Source organism: Pelophylax lessonae (genome assembly GCF_965119305.1).
Source record: "Pelophylax lessonae genome assembly, chromosome: 8".
NCBI lineage: Eukaryota > Metazoa > Chordata > Amphibia > Anura > Ranidae > Pelophylax > Pelophylax lessonae.
This window is the reverse complement of record NC_138775.1, coordinates 81,352,605-81,370,817: the sequence shown is the minus strand read 5'-3', so window position 1 is coordinate 81,370,817 and position 18,213 is coordinate 81,352,605. Positions and strand designations below refer to the sequence as shown.

Genomic DNA, 18,213 nt, shown 5'->3' with positions numbered 1-18,213 from the left:
GAGACGATTGAGGGGGGATATGATATCAATGTACAAATACTGTACTGGCGACCCTAGCATAAGGAACAAACTATTCAGAGAAAGGAGATACAATAAGACACGTGGCCACTCACTAAAACTTGAGGAAAGGCGGTTTAACCTTAAAGTGCGTAAGGGGTTCTTCACTGTAAGAGCGGTAAGGATGTGGAATTCTCTTCCACAGGCAGTCGTATCAGCGGGGAGCATTGATAGTTTCAAAAAACTATTGGATGGACACCTTAAAGACCACAACATACAGGGGTATACAATGTACGGTTAAAAGCAAACACACACACACATCATAGGTTGAACTGGATGGACTTATGTCTTTTTTCAACCTCACTAACTATGTAACTATGTAACTATGGTGGTAGGAGTCAGAAACACTGCACATGCTCTCCTCCCCGCCCCCCCCCCCCCTCAGCCTCTGCCTACCGTTAGTTGGAAGCTGCTGTGCCTGTGCCCCCGACCCGACTTCCTTCCTCCCCAGCAAAAAAAAAATTGTCAGGGGGCAGTGGGCCGCATTGTCTGGGCCGCAGGTTGGACATGCCTGGTCTAAATTGTTGGCTTTTTTTTCTTTTATACAGTAAAAGTTGTAGGTATTCAATATCCCCCCAAAATGCTTCATCTGTAACCTCAAAAAATGTAAAAAAATTATTTGGGTACACTATTGCGTGATCAAGTAATTGTCAGTAAAACTGTTAGAGCACTAAAAACTGAAAACTGATCTAGAAAGTAAGGCGGTGTAACAAGCTGTTATTGATGTGATATCATCATGTGCTTACTTATTTCAACATTAGCAGCAAGAACATAGACATGGTATTATAATCATAATAATAAAGTGTATTAAAAAATGTATCTAATGCTATATGATAAACTACATTTTTTTGTCTTACAGGCATTGTAGAGAAAGATGTCTTGGATTCTAATGCTACTTTTTTTATTTGGGTTTGGGGCAAGTAATATCGATTTATGCCCCAACTCTTGCAATTGTGGTGTAATTGAGACCCATGGACTAATAGTTAACTGCAGTTCGAGGCATCTCACAACTGTGCCAGATCTCCCAGTTACCACAGTGAAGCTTTATTTGCAAAACAATTTGATGACTACTGTTCCACCAGGAGCTTTGGATCACCTGACCAGCCTCCAGGAAGTCGATGTCTCCGGAAACCCTTGGAATTGTGACTGCAGTATCCTTTATCTAAAAGCATGGCTGGATTCCCAACCTGTGCAGAGAAACCCTGCAAAAGTACAGTGTGCATCTCCACAATCTGCATCCATGAAGGCTTTCCAAGACCTGACAGGGAATGAAATACCTAGGTGTGGGAGGCCATGGCCAATCAAATGCAAAAAATTCTTTGTGCGGGACTTGTACATAAATGGACTTGCAGTGGTGGTCCTTATCTTCATGTCCTATATAGCACGGATGGCCCGGAAACTCTCTTGTCGTGTTGTAGTTTCAACTCGCTTACTCCAAAAAACATCCGTGAAAGAAACTTCCAAATCTAAATAGGATGTGCATTACAGCTAATTAGAACCCATGCATTTAGCACATAATGTACATTAAAAAGTTTTGAAAGTTTTGGTGTTATCTGGGGAAAAAAATTGCCTCGGGGCATATTTATGAAACATACACTGCAGAGGTATCTGCCTGGTAAAAGAGTTTTAAATTACACAAATTGATATAACTGCAGTGAATATTTGGTGAATGTCACATTCGATGCTTCATAAGTATAACTTTTTATGTCAATCATTTTCTAAAACTCAATATTACTGGATGTATTTTTTGTTGTAGAAGGAAACATTCTTGGAGTATAAACTACTGTATTTTCTGGCGTATAAGACTACTTTTGAACCTCAAACAAATCCCCCAAAAATGGGGGGTCGTCTTATACGCTCTATACAAGTATAATATCTACAAGGTAACCTAAGTATAAGTATTAAATGTACATGTGTGGGAATCCTGTACCGGTATACCGTATGTACCGTAGCTTCGGCTACATACAGTGTATAGCGCTGAGCCAATCAGGGAGATCGATGTATTCTATTATTGAATGCAAAGCCTGCTCGGATTGGCGGAGTAACTTCGGCCCGCCTCTCTGACTCTACCAATCCGAGCAGGCTTTGCATTCAATAATAGAATACATCGCTCACTGTGATTGGCTCAGTGCAGTATACTGTATGTATTCGAAGCTACGGTACATACGGTATACCAGTACAGGATTCCCGGACAGCCAGCGTCTTGAGATTACATCTACTGGTAATACGTATACTTAGGGTACCTTGGGGATATTATGAGAGATTACATGTATTACAGTACTAGGGTACCTTGGAGATCTATGAGAAATCTGATGTTTTTCAATGGTGTTGCCTTGCTTCGGAAGGGGGGTAGTCTTATACGGCGAGTATAGCCCAAAACCTATGTTTTAACTTGAAAATTAGGGGGGTCGTCTTATACGCCGGAAAATATGGTATATTAAATATGCCAGTATATTTACGGATAATAAATTTAAAGTCAAAAGTAAAATATAAAAAATGCCCACAATACTAAATAAAAAACAATTCTTAATATTCAGGAAAATGTCACTAACCATTATTTAGGAATAATTTATGTTCTACTATAACAAAGGCTGGGAGCAGCCAAGAAACAATAAATAGATGGTTGTGCGCATCAATGTGTTCTCTAGGAGAAAGATATCATGGCACCAAAAGAGAACTGTCTCATTCATATTCATTGCAAGTAAGGTACCCGTGTCACAAGGAAAAGGAATGTAAAGAAAAAACAGCACGCCAAACATTAAAACACCCAACTTGGGTTTTCTAAAACTAAAGCCATACTGTAATAAAGCTAGTCATTAATTAGTCATTAACCCCTTTGATAAATCATATTGTCACAATAAAATAATATAAAATAAAATGTATGTAGATAAGCTAAATAGTAAGAAAAGAAAGGCCAACAATCAATTCTGGATTTATAGATATCTATGGGTGTATTAGAAAAAAACACCTAGGGCCTTATGCATTCAAAAACCAGAGTTATTAATCAGATGTCAACATTCAAATTCAAACTTTACAGCAGGTCTGATGTTGAATGCCAGCGGATGTGGCTTTTTTTTTTAGGTCAGGAGAACACAGGGCCACACACTGAGCACTAGTGGGCCGCATGTTAGGCACCTGGACTTTATATTCTCATTCCCCATCTAAGGAGGAAACAGGCTGTACAATGTTTTTTAGAAAGGGAATCAGGTCTGACAATAAAACAGATTGAATTTTCTTATGCTGATGGTGAGTTTTACTTTTTTTGTATCATAGATACTTCACTATTCCTTATAGCATTTAAGGTACAGAAATGTTCTGAACCATATCAAAAGGAAAATTTGACAGGCGTTGAGCTAAACACTCTTTATCCAAGAACTAGAGTTATTTCCCAGATATCAATACTTAGATTCAAACTTCACGGCAGGTCTGATGTTGAGTGATAAATAAGGAATTGGACTGTCTATACCCCGTAAAAATACAATAAATAATGCACATTTAGATGTGACAATGTTACAAAAAAAATTCTCAATAAAAAACATTTAACTTTTAACCACTTGCCGACTGCCTAACGACGATTTACGTCGGCAGTCAGCCTCTCACAGGCAAAGCTACGTAGGTCTACGTTGCTAGCCTGTGAGGCTCTAGGGAGCGAGCGCGCGCCGCTGGAGGCGCGCTCCCGCTCGCTCGCGGACCCCCCCCGCACGTGTGGTACTCGCGATTGTCCGTTACAGCGGGAGAAAGGCAGGCGGCTAGTGTAAACACAGCCACCTGTCATTCTCCCCTGTGTAAGAATGGAGATCATACAGTTCTCCTATGTAGGACCGTTGATCTCTGTTCTTACACCTCAAGCCACATCCAATCACAGTTAGAAGCACTCCCCTAGGGACACACTTAACCTGCCAGTGTCATTTTTACAGTAACAGTGAATATGTATAACACTGATTACTGTAGTAATGTCACTGGTAACCCCAAAAGTGTCAAAAATGTCAGTCAAGGGTCCGATCTGTCCGCCGCAATGTCGCAGTCCCGCAAAAAAAATCGCAGATCGCCGCCATTACTCGTTAAAAAAAAAAAAACAACAAAAATGACAAAAATCTTTCCCTTAGTTAGTAAACGCAATAACTTTTGCGCAAAGCAATCAAAATACGCTTTTTGCGATTTTTTTTTACCAAACATATGTAGCATAAAACAAATTGGCCTAAAATGTTAAAAAATTTTGATTTTTACATTTTTTTGGGGGAATTTCATATAAAAAATGTGAAAAATATTGTTATTTTTGCAAAATTGACGCTCTTTTTTTGTTTATAGCGCATGATCAAAAAATCGCACAGGTGATCAAATACCACCAAAAGAAAGCTCCGTTTGTGGGAAAAAAAGGATGTCAAATTTGTTTAGGTACAGCGTCGCACGACCGCACAATTGTCCGTTAAAGTCACACAGTGCCGAATCGCAAAATAGGCCCTGGTCAGGAAGGGGGTAAAATCTTCCGGGGCTTAAGTGGTTAAAGATCTGGAACTCAGTGGGCCACACACACTGAACACTGGTGAGCTTTAGGAGATATTTACAATGCATGCAGCCAATGACGTCATCAGCGCATGCACTCTGAAGGAACGGCCACCCGTGCCGTTCCTTCAGAACCCTATGCCATGAACGGCGGCTCCTGCGCGCATGCGCGGGAGTGATGTTATCGCGCCTCCGACCAATCAGATGGCTGGAGGACGCGAACAAGGAAGCAGGGCAGCCGGACATGTCGGCCGCCCTGTTGCTGAGCAGACGACACTTCGGGGGCTTCGTTTTTAGGTAAGTATTTCATAATGAGCTAGTATGTGATGCATACTAGCTCATTATGCCTTTGTCTTTACAGGGTTTTTTTTACGTGCATTTACTTCCTCTTTAAGTTAAACATCTTTCATATAAATTCTGTTCTACAATGTACTACTGTAAAACAGAAAAAAAAAATGTCTGTCTATGAAGGCAGCCTAGAAAGTATTAGGGGAACTTGTTGATGTAAGAACAAACATGCATTGAGTAAAAAACATCACATTTTATTAACGTTGATCCGACCCAGCATAACGGATTGACCAAGACTAAAATCCAGGACAAACAAAAAAGTTTTAAAAAATCTGCCTATTACTGTAATGAACAAAGCCCCCTATATGCATAACCCCATCCACAAAATGTACGCATACATACATAATACATTGAGCTGCTTCGGAAGAGGCCACAATGCAAGTCCAGCAGATGTACAACAAATCAGTATAATACAAACAATGCCACATCATGATGAAATACGTAGGCTGTAGAGGAGTTACAGTTTCGCAACCGGTTTTACAGACATGCTTCTTCAGGAGAGGGGTGTTCAGGAAACTATCTAGATGGATCTTGCATGAAAGTCTTGAGTAGAGGCCACTACCAAGGAGTGGGGAGAGGGCGATACACAGCCAGATCTGATAGTAGGGGAGGGATCAAACAACTCCCTGACAGTGTACATCGTACCAAGGGACAATTGAAAAACAGACTAAGCTGTAATAAACACATCTGTCAGGTTGTACTGCAGAATAACTGCAGAAAAATCTTTTTATTATCAAAATCTTGGTACTGTCTTTGCAGTAAAATATGAATCCAATTTTTCTAATTTATATACAGAAATGGGAGAAGCTACATTTTATGATCAATTATTTCTCTGGAGATGACATGTTGAAGATTAAAGAAGACTACAAAATGTTTTATTGCATACATTACTAAAAATCTATTTTATATCAAATTTGAAGAAGTGGGTTCCAATAAGACTGATGTTCACTTCTTAGCTTTCGAAATACTGTATTTCTGTAGGATGGTCATCAGAAGAATAAAGCTGACTGGCTGGCTGACTTCTTTCGAGTGGGAACGGCCATAGATGGATCGAAATTCAGCCGGTCCCTGCTGCACCAGATAACTTTTAATCTATCCATGCTTAAAACGGAACTTTACCCATTAAAAACTTGATTAAAATAATGTTCTTTAGCAAGAAACCTATATTCCACATGAATATTTATGCTACCAAAATTAGTGTGTGCTTTAAATTGCCTCCAGCCGCCGGCACAGTATGCTCCCAGTGGGGTGCCTCGTGGGCGTCCCGCCTCGGCCTTAAGTGACGCCCTGGCTATGGAATCTTGTGTAACCCTGGAGCTCCTCCGGAGCTCCACTAGAGCCTTAAGCTACCCTGTACAATTTACAGTATATGCTATGGTTTATCATATTTCATTGTTCTGATCTTTGTACATGCTGACGGAATATGTTTGTTGTATGTTGAAAAACTTTAATAAAAAACGATTGAAATGATAAATTGCATCCAGCATTGTTCTTCATCTTCTAGCCGGAGGCTGCCATTTTGCTGAAGCCCAGAGCCCCTGAACAGCAGTACATTTTTAGGCTGTCAGCAGATCGACTGCTACTAATTTGGCACAGTGCCTAAAAATAGAGAGTAACTCGGGATGTGCAGAGCAGGGCGAGACAGTGTGTTACTGCATTTTAAACAGTAAAGGCACTTATTTTTTTAAATGTTTTACATAGTTATACCTTCAAAATGGGCCAGTCTGAAGTGATCTAACAGGACTTAATTTTCTGACTAAAGTTCCACTTTAAGAGTAGGAAAGGATTATAACCCCAGTCATATTTTACTGCTATCTGGGGCTCAGTTAGAGAGATTTCCCTATGTTTTAGTGTTCTGGTGACAATCTTTTCACCAGACATGAAATTATTCTCTTCAACATAAACAGAGACAGAAGTAAAGTTATTTTAGTTATTCAGGAATAAGCTAGAATACCTTTTAGCTGTTTTATTGCTCCCTGGTTTCCTGTTGCAGGTTTTCCCACACGACTTGTCCAATGTAACCATTGTCACCAAAAAAAAAAAAAAAGTGACATTTTTTTCTAACAGTGCCCTGGACAGCAGTAAAACCTGACACTGGCTCTAATTCTTCTCTTTCTTTCAAAAACTGAAAAAAAAAGCTTTGGCTAGACTTACACTTTTAGTACACATCCTTCTTAAAGCGGAGTTCCACCCAAAAGTGGAATTTCCACTTTAAGGTCTCCTCTCTGTCTCCTGTTTGTGAAACATAGCTTTTGGGGAGGAGGGGGGGAGCAGGGAACCGATTTTGAGAGGTACCTGCTCCCACTTCTGTTACGGTCACCTTAGGTGATTGGAAGTGGAATTTCTCCTTCTCAAAGTCTTCTGGGACACATGACAGGTACTAGAACATTTCAGGACCAGTCACAGAGCGCAGCGCCACTCAGGCATGCGCACTGGGCCCCCAGCTGTAAAGCCGCAAGCTGTCACAGCCAGGTGCCCATAGTAGAGATGTCGGTGATGCCGAGGGAGGACACGGGGCAAACACGGCTGTGGTGAGTACACCACTGGATTGTAGAACAGGTGAGTAGCTGTTTATTAAGAGTCAGCAGCTACACTTTTTGTTTTACTACACAGACTCCCGAGCTGACAGGGAGAGAGGAGGGGAGAGAGTGAGAAAGGAGAACAGCAGGATTATGGAGGTGCGTAACCTGACCAGGGTATCACGGATCAGAAGCCATGATTACCAAGGTCAGCACACTAAGGGGGAACAGCAGGATCAACCGGGTATATTACAACATAATAATAACATGCTTTAAAAAAAACTGGATCTTTTTTTTTTTTTTTACGTAGGGTTACAACCACTTTAAAGACTTCAATACCAGGCACTTTTACCCCCTTCCTGCCTTCCTTAGCTTTTAGCACTGTCACACTTTGCATGACAATTGTGGAGTCATGCAACACTGCTCTACCCATATGAAATTTTTATTATTTTTTTTAAGACAGATAGAGCTTCCTTTTGGTGGTATTTAACCACTTGCCAACCGCCCTACAGCAGTATTACTATTACAGGGCAGTATATATACACATGATCCTGCACTTCCAGGTAGCGGGCACAAATGAGAGCTGCCAGCGGCCCTCTTTGAATGTGATTATGCACAGTGGGATCCAATCAGCGTGTACGGCAGACTCGATGTTTGTCGGCACCTGCTGATTGTTCATTACACAGGTAGATTGGGAGTCTGTAAACACAGTACACAAACACAGGCTAGGCACACAGTTAACCCTTTGATTGCCCCTGATGGATAACCCCTTCTCAGTTAGTGTCATTAGTACAGTGACAGTGTATATTTTTAGCACTGATCACTTGTATTAGTGTCACTGGTCCCCAAAAAAGTCTCAGTTAGTGTCCGATTTGTCCACCACAATATCACAGTCCCACTATAAGTCACTGATCGCCACCATTACTAGTAAAAATAAATAAATAAAGATTCTATAAATATATCCCATAGTTTGTAGACGCTATAACGTTTGCGCAAAACCGATCAATATGCACTTATTGGGACTTTTTTTGAACCAAAAAAAAAGTAGCAGAATACATATTGGTCTCAGTCCCCGTTCACACTAAGGCGACCTGTGAGGCGACCTGGTCGCCTCACAGGTCGCCGTAGGTCGCCTTCCATAGGGAAGCTGCGGACCCGTTCTAATAGGAGCGACACAAGTCGCTCCGACTTAGAAAAAGGGTCCGGAGCTTCTTTTGGGGCGACCCGGCGCGACCGTCATAGACTTCAATGTTATGAAGTCCGTGCCGGCCACTCCGAGGTCGTGGCGCGCTGCTCGCACCGCGACCTCGGAGGTCGCCCCCCCCCCAAGTCGGATCGCCCCTGTGTGAACGGGACCTAAATTGATGAAGAAATTAGAGTTTTTTTAATTTTTGTTATTGGATATGTTTTATAGCAGAAAGTAAAAAATATCGTTTTTTTTTTTTTTTTTGCCCTGACAATTGTTGGTCTTTTGCTTGGTCAAATACCACCAAAAGAAATCTCTATTTGTGGAAAAAAAAGGACTCAAAGTTTATTTGGGTTCAGCGTCGCATAATCACGCAATTTTCAGTTAAAGTAACACAGTGCCGTATTGCAAAAAGTGGCCTGGTCCTAAACGGGGATACATTTTCCATAGCAGAATTGGTTAATCACTGTTGAGTTTTTTGTATTTTTCACTAAACAAACCAAAATTTTGAAAAAGGAGTTTTCCTTTGTTTCTGTTAAAATTTTTGCAAAGAAGTAATTTTTCTTCTTCACTGATGTGCGCTGATGAGACTGCACTGATGGGGACTGATAGGCGTCTTCCAGCTATAGGGCAGTACTGACGTGGTTAAAGGATAAGTACAGCCAAAGTACTGAGCCAGCCGCGCTGGCTTCAGTGAGCGTAAAGGGGGGGGGGAGCAGAGCAGAGAGGCAGTGACTGATAGTTAGTCACCAGCTCTCTGCTCACGGAGCTCTGAGACTTGAGTGATCAGTGATCAGTAGTGTTTGATCGCTCAGTTCTCAATCTTAGAGCCTAGAGGGGACAAATGTAGCATCCACCTAGGTAAGTATGATTTTTGAAAAAAAAATAAAGCCATACTTCTCTTTTAAGGTTGCCATTTGTCCATGTTTCCCAGGGACTGTCCTTGTCATCAAGAAATTGGCGCAGTTTTTTTTTTCTTTTTTGTCACAGAAAGAAGGCAGTGTATCAAAAATGGTGTCGGCAGAGAGCTCTGTATGTGCGTGTCATTCATACTACTGCCCACAGACTGCTCCAGCCATGCTCTGCATTAGTTGCTAGTTCAAAAATGGTTTTGCAAAGAGTGGCCCTGATCCTCTTCTTGAGTCTCCCACCAATGCTCCTGGCTCTTCCTCTTCTCTGTGTGCCACTATAGGAAGCTGATTCGTTTGTTGGCTTGGCACATGTGCAGGCTCGAATCTGAGCCAGGCTGTGTGAGGTTGGCCCTGTCCCCAGCTTCCTTGTCACTGGATTTGAGTACCAGCAGCAGGAGCCAATGGCTCCCACTGCTGTCACAGAGTCCAGTGAGAAGAGAGAGAGCAGCAATGCTGCTCTTGGGCACAGCGCTGGATGGAGATCAGGCTCAAGTAAGTATAAGGGGGTGGGATTGGGGGAGCTGCCTGCAGAAGGTGTTTTATCTTCAGTTACGGTGCACACTAAATGCGGCTTTGAAATCGCGCTACTTCACTTGAAATCACACAATTTAAAAACGCATTCCGGTGTGGCTTCAGGTGCGACTTGGCTGACATCTGTGTGACCTCATGCACTGATGTCTATGCAAGTTGCTAAAAGAATAAGAAAGAGAGAAAAAAAGAAAAGAAGGTGCACCAGCCTAGTGCATTATCCCAAATGTATTTATTTAGTGGAAGTGCATTTACATAGGCCACTGTTCTGTGGCTATACAGTCCTGGAAACAGCAATCTCCAGATCACAGGGAAATCCATACATGTATTTCAAATGTTTACATTCTTCCTCAGAGGCACTGTCCTTCAGCTCCATATATACAGTACATATAAATGTCATTGAAAACACCGCCCGAGAACCTGGGCCCCCTCTCTATAGTGGGAGTGGTTTATCTAGGTGATATTGGGAACTAGCCAAACAAAAAGTGATTTAGATGAAAATTATATGAAGAGGAAAATTATAATAATATATAAATATAAATGTGTGTGTATATAGACCTTTAACCCAATCAATGCTACAGGACAAGAGGTAGATGCATAATAAACTCGAATGTGCCAGTATTATTTGCACTATAGCCAATCGCTGCAACACGCCATTGGTAACAGATCTAGGCTAAATTTGCTAAAGCCTCGCTTTTTCATGTAATGAACAAATACCTTTTTTGACTTTTAGTAGGTCATCAATATTATTCTGTTGTAGATCCTTGGAACACAAGCCACAGCAGGACTTCCGGGAATCCCAGCCAGAAATGCGCTCCAGGCGCTGGTGTTCTGTCAGATTAGCAGATCATCCATGTCTTTGTGGACCTTGCTTTGTGCACTGGTACACAGTCATATTGGAACAGGAAGGGGCCATCCTCAAACTGATCCCACAAAGTTGGGAGCATTAAATTGACCAAAATGGCTTTGTATGCTGATGCCTTAAGAGTTCCCTTAACTGGAACTAAGGGGCCAAGCCCAACCACAAAAAAACAACCCCACACCATAATCCCCCCTCCACCAAAAGATTTGGACCAGTGAACAAAGCAAGGTCCATAAAGACATGGATGAGCAAGTTTTGGGCGGAGGAACTTGACTGGCCTGCACCTCAATCTGATAGAACACCTTTGGGATGAATTAGAGCGGATGACTGCTAGCCAGGCTTTCTCATTCAACATCAGTGCCCAACCTCACAAATGCGCTTCTAGAAAAATGGTCAAACATTCCCATAGACACACTCCTAAACCTTGTGGACAGCCTTCCCAGAAGAGTTGAAGCTGGTATACCTGCAAAGGGTGGGCCAACTCAATATTGAACCCTATGGACTAGGACTGAGATGCCTTAAAGTTAATGTCCGTGTAAATCCCACCACTGCCTTTGGTTCTGTTGACTGTATGGCAAACTTTGTAGCAATGAATATATAGCAAAAAATGGAGGATCGGACACCAAGAATGATCAGTGGCTGCTAATACAATCTAGAAATATGTAGTTGCAGCTAATGTTCTGCAAGAATATGCAGCATACAGTGGATGAACAAACTATCAAATCAGCGCAAATCTACCTTGCCATCATATACAGTATATCTTATACAAAAAATTTTCTACATTCTGCTATATGACATTCTAAAAAAAAAATTAAAAAATCAAAATTTTTTTACATTTTAGGCCAATTTGTTTTCTGCTACATATTTTTGGTAAAAATAAATTGCAATAAGTGTATATTGATTGGTTTGTGCAAAAGTTATTGCGTCTACTAACTACGGAAAAGATTTATGTAATTTTTATTGTGGTTTTTTTTATTTTGTTTTTTTTTACTAGTAATGGCGGCGATCTGTGATTTTTTTTTTTTTATTGCGGGACTGCGACATTGCGGTGGACAGATCGGACCCCTGACTGACATTTGTGACACTTTTGGGGGGGGACCAGTGACATTACTACAGTAATCAGTGCTAAAAATATGCACTGTTACTGTAATAATGACACTGGCAGGGAAAGGGTTAGCATTGTGGGTGATCAAGGGGTTAAATGTAAGCCTAAGGGAGTGATTCTAGCTGTGGGGGGGGGGGGGGGGCGTGGCGTCTGAAATGACCATAGAGGCATGTGATCCTATATAGAAGGATCACATGGGCTCTATGATCATTCCAGGGAGAAGAATGGTCAGCTGTGTTTACAACAGCTGACCGTTCTTTTCTCTCAGCGGGGAATGACTGCGGGTGTCGGGCGGCTCCGGAGCCGCCTGCCCGCTGCATCGGTTTCCCCGCTGGCGGCGCGCGCTCACCCCCTAGTCTCGTGCTCGCGAGCACCGTACATGTACGCCGATTTGCCTGTGAGCGGCTGCCTGCCGCCGTATAACTGCAACGGGCGGTCGGGAACAGGGTAAAAAGGTAGTGAAATATGCTGTAAGAAAATCCACATTGCCCCACACACAGAGGGTATTCAGTATAACGGGTGACCTCCCTAGAGGCCGACGGAATACAGCAAGGGTCATGTTGGCACAAAGTGCTTTCCTTAAAATGAATCTTAACAAATAGAAGTGTTTTTTATTCTCCAGGTATTTCTATTTTTAACATAAGAAGCATACCTAATATTTGTGGGTTGTGCTTATTGCAATAGGAAAAATATGCAGGCTACAAATGCTATTAGTATGTGGAACTATAACAACCACCACTTTTTATCAACTCCTCTCTCTTAGCACTGACAAATTTCACAATAGAGGTAAAAAATCACACTAATGAGAAATAAAAAGTCTTAGGTCGGGGCCCTGCCCCTAGTAGTCTTTTTAGTGTGATACTTACAGTGATATATCCAGAAAAACACTTTTCAAAAAACGTAATAAATTGATTTGCATTTTAATGCGTGAAAAAAGTATTTGACCCCTTCTCAAAATATGACTTAGTACTTGGTTGAAAAACTCTTGTTGGCAATCACAGAGGTCAAATGTTTCTTGTAGTTGGCCACGAGGTTTGCACACATCTCAGGAGGGATTTTGTCCCACTCCTCTTTGCCGATCCTCTCCCAGTCATTAAGGTTTCAAGGCTGAAGTTTAGTAACTCAAACCTTCAGCTCCCTCCACATATTTTCTGTGGGAATAAGGTCTGGAGACTAGCTAGGCCACTCCAGGACCTTATTGTGCTTTTTCTTGAGCCACTCCTTTGTTGCTTCGGCCGTGTGTTTTGGGTCATTGTCATGCTGGAGTACCCATCCACGACCCATTTTCAATGCCATGGCTGAGGGAAGGAGGTTCTCACCCAAGATTTGAAGGTACATGGCCCGCCCATCGTCCCTTTGATGCAGTGAAGTTGTACTGTCCCCTTAGCAAAAAAACATCCCCAAAGCATAATGTTTCCACCTGCATGTTTGACAGTGTGGATGGTGTTCTTGGGGTCATGAGATTTTGGTCTCATCTGACCACAACACTTTCACCCAGTTCTCCTCTGAATCATTCAGATGTTCATTAGCAAACTTCAGACGGGGCTGTACATGTCCTTTCTTGAGCAGGGGGACCTTGCAGGCGCTGCAGGATTTAAGTCCTTCACGGCGTAGTGTGTTGCCAATTGTTTTCTTGGTGACTATGGTCCCAGCTGCCTTGAGATCAATGACAAAATTCTCCTGTGTAGTTCTGGGCTGATTCCTCACCGTTCTCATAATCATTGAAACTTCGTGAGTTGAGATCTTGCATGGAGCCCCAGACTGAGGGAGATTGACAGTTATTTTGTGTTTCTTCGATTTGCGAATAATCGCACCGACTGTTTTCATCCCCTATTCAAGCTGCTTGGCAATGGTCTTATAGCCCATTCCAGGCTTGTGTAGGTCTACAATTGTGTCCCTGACATCCTTGGACAGCTCTTTTCTCTTGGCCATGGTGGAGAGATTGGAATCTGATTGATTACTTCTGTGGACAGGTGTCTTTTTTTACAGGTAACAAGCTGAAATTAGGAGCACTCCCTTTAACCACTTTACCACCGGAGGATTTTGCTGTCCTACGTCCAGGCCACCTTTTGCGATTCGGCACTGTGCGACTTTAACTGACAATTGCGCGGTCATGCAATGCCGTACCCAAACGAAATTTACATCCCTTTTTTCCCACAAACAGTGCTTTCTTTTGGTGGTATTTGATCACCTGTGCGATTTTTACTTTTTGCGCTATAAACAAAAAAATAGCGAAAATTTGGAAAAAATAACAATATTTTTCACATTTTTTTATATAAAATTCCCCCCAAAAAATGTAAAAAATCTAAATTTTTTATCATTTTTGGCCAATTAGTTTTTTGCTACATATTTTTGGTAAAAAAAATCGCAATAAGCGTATTTTGATTGGTTTGCGCAAAAGTTAATGCGTTTACTAACTAAGGGAAAGATTTCTGTCATTATTGGTGTTTTTTTTTTTTAACGAGTAATGGCGGCGATCTGCGATTCTTTTTTTTTTTTGCGGGGCTGCGACATTGCGGCGGACAGATCGGACCCTTGACTGACATTTTTGACACTTTTGGGGGTACCAGTGACATTACTACAGTAATCAGTGCTATAAATATGCACTGTTACTGTAAAAATGACACTGGCAGCAAAGGGGTTAATTTTATTGGAGAGGGAGGGGTTAATGTATGCCTGGTGCTTATTGACATGTGTGGGGGGAGGTGACTGAGTGACACAGGGGACAGATCGCAGGGTTCAGCTATGCTGAACCCTGCAATCTGACCCTGCCTGTCACTTAGGAGATCTGCCCACTTTGTTTACACAAGCGGGCGGATCTCCACACTCGATTCCCCGACGATCGGGGAAGAGCGGCGGTGATCACCACCGCTCCTCCCCTGGCCCGACTCCCGCTGTGACTGAAAACACAGGGGCGGAGTCCAGCGACGCTGGACGATAACGAGCCACATTGCTGCAGTAGCAGCAATGTGAGCAGGGCTAAAGTGGTTAAGAGAGTGCTTCTAATCTCAGCTTGGTAACTGAATAGAAGACGCATGGGAGCCAGAAATCTTGCTAATTGATAGGGGATCAAATACTTATTTTACTCATTAAATGCAAATCAATTTTTAACTTTTTTGAAATGCATTTTTCTGGATATTTTTGTTATTTTGTCTCTCACTGTTAAAATAAACCTACCATTAAAATTATAGACTGATCATTTCTTTGTCAGTGGGAAAACATACAAAATCAGCAGGGGATCAAATACTTTTTTCCTCTCACTGTACCTCTATTGTCATTGCGAATGAGAGAGAGAGTTGATATAAAGTGGTGACTGTTCGAATCCACACACTAATGGCATTATTGTAGACTGTGCACTTTTTCTTGGAATGTATCTGAGAATTAGAACTGTTGAAATAATAAACTGACAGTAAACTGAATCTTATGGTAGAAATAAGCATTACGCTCAAGTATTGGTTTATTATGCTGTGCCAGAGGGACAGTGCCTGTGCAATATGCTGTGTGATTGTAGCTGCTGAAATGTTTTGCTGTGTTCTGTTCAGTTTCTTGAACTGTTAAAGTTCATGTAAATGTGCAGTACATGGTGGCATTATCACACAAAGAGTTTTTATTTTTTTTTTATTTTAACGTTACACTTCTGTCAAAAAAGCAATATTGGAAAAAAACACTGCGCTTAAGTCAAAAAGGTAGGAAAAAAGCAGCCAGCACTAGAAGTCAAAATACAAAACTCCAAAACAGATCATATACAGTGCATTGCGAAAGTATTCGGCCCCCTTTCACTTTTCAACCTTTTGCCACATTTCAGGCTTCAAACATAAAGATATAAAACTGTAATTTTTTGTGAAGAATCAACAACAAGTGGGACACAATCATGAAGTGGAACGAAATTTATTGGATATTTCAAACTTTTTTTAACAAATAAAAAACTGAAAAATTGGGCGTGCAAAATTATTCAGCCCCCTTAAGTTAATACTTTGTAGCGCCACCTTTTGCTGCGATTACAGCTGTAAGTCACTTGGGGTCTCTATCAGTTTTGCACATCGAGAGACTGAAATTTTTGCCCATTCCTCCTTGCAAAACAGCTCGAGCTCAGTGAGGTTGGATGGAGAGCGTTTGTAAACAGCAGTTTTCAGTTCTTTCCACAGATTCTCGATTGGATTCAGGTCTGGACTTTGACTTGGCCATTCTAACACCTGGATATGTTTATTTGTGAACCATTCCATTGTAGATTTTGCTTTATGTTTTGGATCATTGTCTTGTTGGAAGACAAATCTCTGTCCCAGTCTCGGGTCTTTTGCAGACTCCATCAGGTTTTCTTCCAGAATGGTTCTGTATTTGGCTCCATCCATCTTCCCATCAATTTTAACCATCTTCCCTGTCCCTGCTGAAGAAAAGCAGGCCCAAACCATGATGCTGCCACCACCATGTTTGACAGTGGGGATGGTGTGTTCAGGGTGATGAGCTGTGTTGCTTTTACGCCAAACATAACGTTTTGCATTGTTGCCAAAAAGTTCAATTTTGGTTTCATCTGACCAGAGCACCTTCTTCCACATGTTTGGTGTGTCTCCCAGGTGGCTTGTGGCTAGGCTACACTTTTTATGGATATCTTTAAGAAATGGCTTTCTACTTGCCACTCTTCCATAAAGGCCAGATTTGTACAGTATATGACTGATTGTTGTCCTATGGACAGAGTCTCCCACCTCAGCTGTAGATCTCTATAGTTCATCCAGAGTGATCATGGGCCTCTTGGCTGCATCTCTGATCAGTCTTCTCCTTATATGAGCTGAAAGTTTAGAGGGACGGCCGGGTCTTCGTAGATTTGCAGTGGTCTGATACTCCTTCCATTTCAATATTATCGCTTGCACAGTGCTCCTTGGGATGTTTAAAGCTTGGAAAATCTTTTTGTATCCAACTCCGGCTTTAAACTTCTCCACAACAGTATCTCGGACCTGCCTGGTGTGTTCCTTGTTCTTCATGATGCTCTCTGCACTTTAAACGGACCTCTGAGACTATCACAGTGCAGGTGCATTTATACGGAGACTTGATTACACACAGGTGGATTCTATTTATCATCATCGTTAGTCATTTAGGTCAACATTCTGGAGAGAGTTTGCTGCACTGAAAGTAAAGGGGCTGAATAATTTTGCACGCCCAATTTTTCAGTTTTTTATTTGTTAACAAAGTTTGAAATATCCAAAAAATTTCGTTCCACTTCATGATTGTGTCCCACTTGTTGATTCTTCAAAAAAAATTACAGTTTTATATCTTTATGTTTGAAGCCTGAAATGTGGCAAAAGGTCGAAAAGTTCAAGGGGGCCGAATACTTTCGCAATGCACGGTATACATTGGTGCAGCACTAAAGTTGATAATATAAATACAAGTCATTGAAATATCAATAAAAAAGTTAATCAATTGAAGAGGAAAGGTCCAACTCCACACCTGCAGTGTTTGTTAGGCTCCTTTCACACGGTCCGCTCCGTCGGCGGACTCTGTGCTGCTCAGCAGGGATCAATACACTGATCCCCGCTGAGCAGGCAGGTGACAGCTCCCTTTCAGCTCTGTGTGCGGAGAGGGAGGATGGGTGTCCGCTCTCATCCGATCCTATCGCCTGGAAGGATGGAAAATAGGGTTTCCATCCGACCGGATTTCATGGACAGGATCGGATGCGGGTGTCAGCGGACATGTCTCCGCTGACATCCGCTGCCCCATAGGGATGCATGGAGGATCCGATCAGATCCGCCTAAAAAACTGAGAGGCGGATCTAATCGGATCGTTCGTGTGAAAGGACCCTTTACAAACTTCTTTCCAGATGTAAATGACTACTGATTTGGGTTTTGCGGTGGTCAAGTTGCGCAGGAGGAAAGTAAGGTCTCCCTCAAATCATATACACAATCTCTCCACTTATACTCCTCCTTCCTCTCTGCAGTATCAGCAATGACTGTGCTCCCACTCCAGCTTCACTCAACAGGGCACTGTTGCAATACTTTATGTCACACTTTATTTGCGCAGCGGTCTTACAAACTCAATTTTTTGGGGAAAAAATACACTTTTTTTAATTAAAAAAATAAAACAGTAAAGTTAGCCCAATTTTTTTCTATAATGTGAAAGATATTGTTACGCCGAGTAAATAGATACCCAACATGTCATGCTTCAAAATTGCTCGTGGAATGTCAACAAACATTGGTTCTTAAAAA

The 18,213-nt window shown here is 41.8% G+C and overlaps 1 protein-coding gene across 2 annotated transcripts in view; it reads left to right on the top strand.

Moving 5' to 3' along the window:
* The window catches only part of GP9 (glycoprotein IX platelet), a 200,854-nt gene that overhangs the window by 43,108 nt on the left and 139,533 nt on the right, over positions 1–18,213 (top strand). Inside the window, exon 2 of one of the 2 annotated variants that reach the window (XM_082265484.1) lies at positions 917–1,774. The exons of the other annotated variant lie outside the window; for it this stretch is intronic. Coding sequence (XP_082121610.1) covers positions 932–1,531 — 600 coding nt within the window. The 5' untranslated portion in view covers positions 917–931 and the 3' untranslated portion in view covers positions 1,532–1,774. Of the gene's footprint in view, positions 1–916; positions 1,775–18,213 lie in introns of those variants that run through there. 2 annotated transcript variants of the gene reach the window in all.